Source organism: Etheostoma cragini, chromosome 10 (assembly GCF_013103735.1).
Source record: "Etheostoma cragini isolate CJK2018 chromosome 10, CSU_Ecrag_1.0, whole genome shotgun sequence".
NCBI classification, from domain to species: domain Eukaryota; kingdom Metazoa; phylum Chordata; class Actinopteri; order Perciformes; family Percidae; genus Etheostoma; species Etheostoma cragini.
This window is the reverse complement of record NC_048416.1, coordinates 21,744,078-21,747,848: the sequence shown is the minus strand read 5'-3', so window position 1 is coordinate 21,747,848 and position 3,771 is coordinate 21,744,078. Positions and strand designations below refer to the sequence as shown.

General features: G+C 38.8%; 1 protein-coding gene across 5 annotated transcripts in view; it reads left to right on the top strand.

Moving 5' to 3' along the window:
• Nucleotides 1–1,421: 1,421 nt before the first annotated feature.
• atp8a1 (ATPase phospholipid transporting 8A1) overlaps nt 1,422–3,771 on the top strand; it is a 76,032-nt gene continuing 73,682 nt past the window's right edge. For all 5 annotated transcript variants that reach the window (XR_004658352.1, XM_034884385.1, XM_034884386.1 and 2 more), the window contains exon 1: nt 1,422–1,541. Coding sequence is in view for 4 of the 5 variants with exons in the window: in XM_034884385.1 (XP_034740276.1) it covers nt 1,506–1,541 (36 nt within the window). In the remaining variant the exon portion in view is untranslated. The remainder of the gene's footprint in view (nt 1,542–3,771) is intronic.

Sequence of the window (3,771 nt, the reverse complement as noted above, 5' to 3'; positions counted from 1 at the left end):
CCCCTGCACACACACACACACAAACACACACAGTACTTTAAATCCTGATAATGAATAATACATGTAATACTATGTGTGCCTTCTTCTAAAGGGATATTAGATTTTCTTGCAGGCTCAACACACTGCATATGACATGCATGGGGTGCCATGGAGGGCTGTACATATGTTGGTCCTTCACTGTACACCTTCCACTACACTGTAGTAAAGAAACTGAACTGTTCTCTACTTGGTGGTACATGGGATGCAGGAAAGACACTTAAATAGCCCTGCTGATGTGGAGCCACAATAAAAAAATGAGGTATGATTTGAACAGATTTAGGATTAGATTCATGAAATAAATAAGGTTATTTCTCCTGGTTTCAAATTTAGGTGATTATTGGCTCTGCTCATGTTTTGATTACTGCCCAACAGCAGCCACAGATCTTAGATCTGAGACACAATACTGGCACTGTTTAGATTTAGATACAGAACAAAGACTTTCTAGCCTTAGGGAGGTTTGCAGTGGTTTGCCGGCCGACTGTAGGTCAACATTAATCCCTTTTAAGAACAATTAAAGCCTCCACCACCAATTAATACTACATCATTCAAAGGAGCCAAAATGTATGTCTCAGGTGTTCCAAGCTTTGCAGAAAAAATTAAATGAGAGAAGGAAGGCTGCATAGAAATGAGTCTTAACCCATATAACATTTCTGATAGACTACCCTCCGTTAATGAGAGCTTTGAGGATGGGAAAGAACTCTATCCAGTGACCTTGGTTTGAAAAGCAGCCAGTGTGAATCTTCATTACCTGCCCTGTCGATGTTGCAACCTTGAATAAAACATCTATGCAGATGAGGGGGACAAGATATCTACTTTGTTTAAGTTTCCTTCCAGCAGTATTACAGTGACGATCTCCTGTGGCCCCTCGCTTGGCCTTAATTACACCACTGTTTGACGGTTCATTTTAAAAGACTTAAAATCATTCAAGATTCAGATGTAAGGAGAGTGTTAGTACTAAGTAAGTGTTTTGTGCTGAATATAGGTTCTTTAAATTTGAAGTACCCATTCTTTTTGTAATTGAGATCTGGCAAATGGTTACAAAATGTTTGATGATCGTGCTGATTCATAGTTCTAAAACCAGGCTAGTGAGACACAGCCCACATTGTTGATGAATGACACCAGTAAGTGTGTTTGTCTGTTTCTTTGTGTAAAACACCCCCACAAAATTGTCAATTTGATACTATATTAAATTTGCAAATGAGCTGACCAGACCATCATATAATTATAGACAAAAATATTGTGTATAGAAGGCGTCCTTTTTAAAGGGTGCTAGTAAATTGTTTTAGCAGAGTGGGTGAGTTTATGGCCGGGGCTGGTTATTTTTGAGCCAATAACAAACTACATAGAAATTGTAGTCTGCTTCTGCAATACTCCTTATTTTGTGAAAAAATTGTCTCATTTAGCAAATTCCGGATGTGTCTCCTACTGGTCGGTGGACCACACTGGTGCCGCTGCTCTTCATCCTGATGGTGGCTGCTGTCAAGGAGTTCATTGAGGATCTGGTAAGACAAACCTCTGATATATATATTTTTTAAGATAATTATATGTGCATTTTTGGCCTTTCTTTTGACAGGACAGCTAAAGACATGAAAGGGGAGAGAGGGGGGGAAATGACATGCAGACATGCATGGAGGAGTAAGACTTGATATATGGGCGCTCGCTCTCCCAACTGAGCTATCGGGGTTCCCCCTCTGATATTATTTGATACTAGTTTTTGTTTCACCCTGTCGCAAGATCTCTCTTTCTGTGCAAAAGTTTTACTTGGATTGTAATTTAAAAACCATTAAGGCCCTTTTGTACTTACAGTATTAAGTTCAATGTAATACAGTCTAAAACGTGACATTACCAACTATTATTTCTATGTTTTGCATCAGTACACTAAACAGCCAAATGCAGGCAATCGAAAGACAATTCAATTTACAACTTGCCTCCCATTCACGCCCACACACATTTAAACACGGACAGACCCACTCTACCTCCAGAGCGACAGCTGCAACGAATACGTGAAATGCTTAAAATAAAAATAAAATATTCTCTGAAATTTACTCTACTTTATCATTAAAGTGGGTTAATTAGTACTCAGATGGAGTGATGTACTCTAACTTGAGGAGACTGTCCCTGTGGGCTTTTGTTTGGTCTCATACTGTAACAGTAAAAGTGTCCTCTGACGGAAGTCCTCTGACCTTTTGTCTTCAGACCTGTTCCCTGTGCAGCAGAAAGGAGGCATTGTCAGTTATATGACCACATTAGGATACTTCCCCCAACATATAGAAACAGCATCAGACATAGACATGCATACGCACACGCTCATTTCAGAAGTCACAGCTGTGCTTACTGTACCCACAGTACTCATTCAGTCAATTATCCTAGACACTGAATGCTCATGCATAAAGGCAGTTAGTACTGACAAAACAAAACAACTGTCTCCCCTCAAGCAAATCTGGACCGTTAAACAGACGCTTTAACAAAGTTTGAAAATTATTAAGTATGAAAGGTTGATTTCACTATTTTTTTGTTCTGGTGAAATATTTTTATTGTGCGAGTTCTTGCTTGTTGGCAAACTCAAGGCTTCAAAACATGTTAATGTTGGCAAGTAATCCGCTCAAGCCCATCTGAACTAAGTGAGGGAATGTTGCATTGTACTGTATTGCAGTGACCCTGCAATGCGATCCTCTGTGCAGGTCCCAGTGGACAGTTACTCTATACTATTAGCCTCTATGTCGTGCTGAAGGGACCAGCGCAGCACTTTCTCTTGCCCTGTTGTGAAAAACATGGGAACAGAGTGGTGATGACTCTGTCTTTATTGCTGAAGGTCACCTGCACACACGTCTGTTCCCTGTACTGTGCTGTCCCTCAGAAGTTGACCTGACAGGGCAGCATCGACCCCTAGCTTCATGAATCATGCACTATGGACACACAGTACAGCACATATCTTACCTTGTTGCTGGCTGTCTCTGCTGCAGCAGACTCGGGCTGTTGGTTCTGAGTAGTGCAACTATCTTTTCAGCTTAAATAGGTTACAAACCTAAAAATGCACCTAAGTGGCTTGTGGTGCACTTCTACACTGTAACCCTGCTTAGTTCGCTCTGTTAAATTTCCAGTCAAACTGAAATGAAAACATCAGATGAAAGACCAAATCATTTTTATGTGTGGTTAAACCTCGTTCACTACTGCATCCCATCAGCTGAAGCTATATACGCAGGTTAATTACGGTAACATTGCAGATGCTCTAGCCTTTAATCTTTTGCTGCTTTCAGTTTTTTCCCTCTATGGCTGAAGTCTACAGAGGCCTGATACTGCAGTATTTATCCATAACCTCTGCATGCTACTTGCCCTCCACTGCAGTGTTAATACACACATCATCTAAATACAGAACAACTCCTTTTCTCCATGTCCTTTGGGACAGAAGAAGCGAGAAAGGAAGAGGCAGAGAGAGAGAATGCAATAGGTGAAAGGCAGGAAAAGTTGTGGAGTAACATATATATATATATATATATATATACTGTATATATATATATGTATGTGTATATATATGTGTATGTATATGTATATATATATATTATGTATATGTGTATATATATATGTGTATGTATATGTATATATATATATATTATGTATATGTGTATATATATATTATGTATATGTATATATATGTATGTATATGTATATATATGTATGTATATATGTATATATATGTATATATATGTATATGTATGTATATATGTATATGTG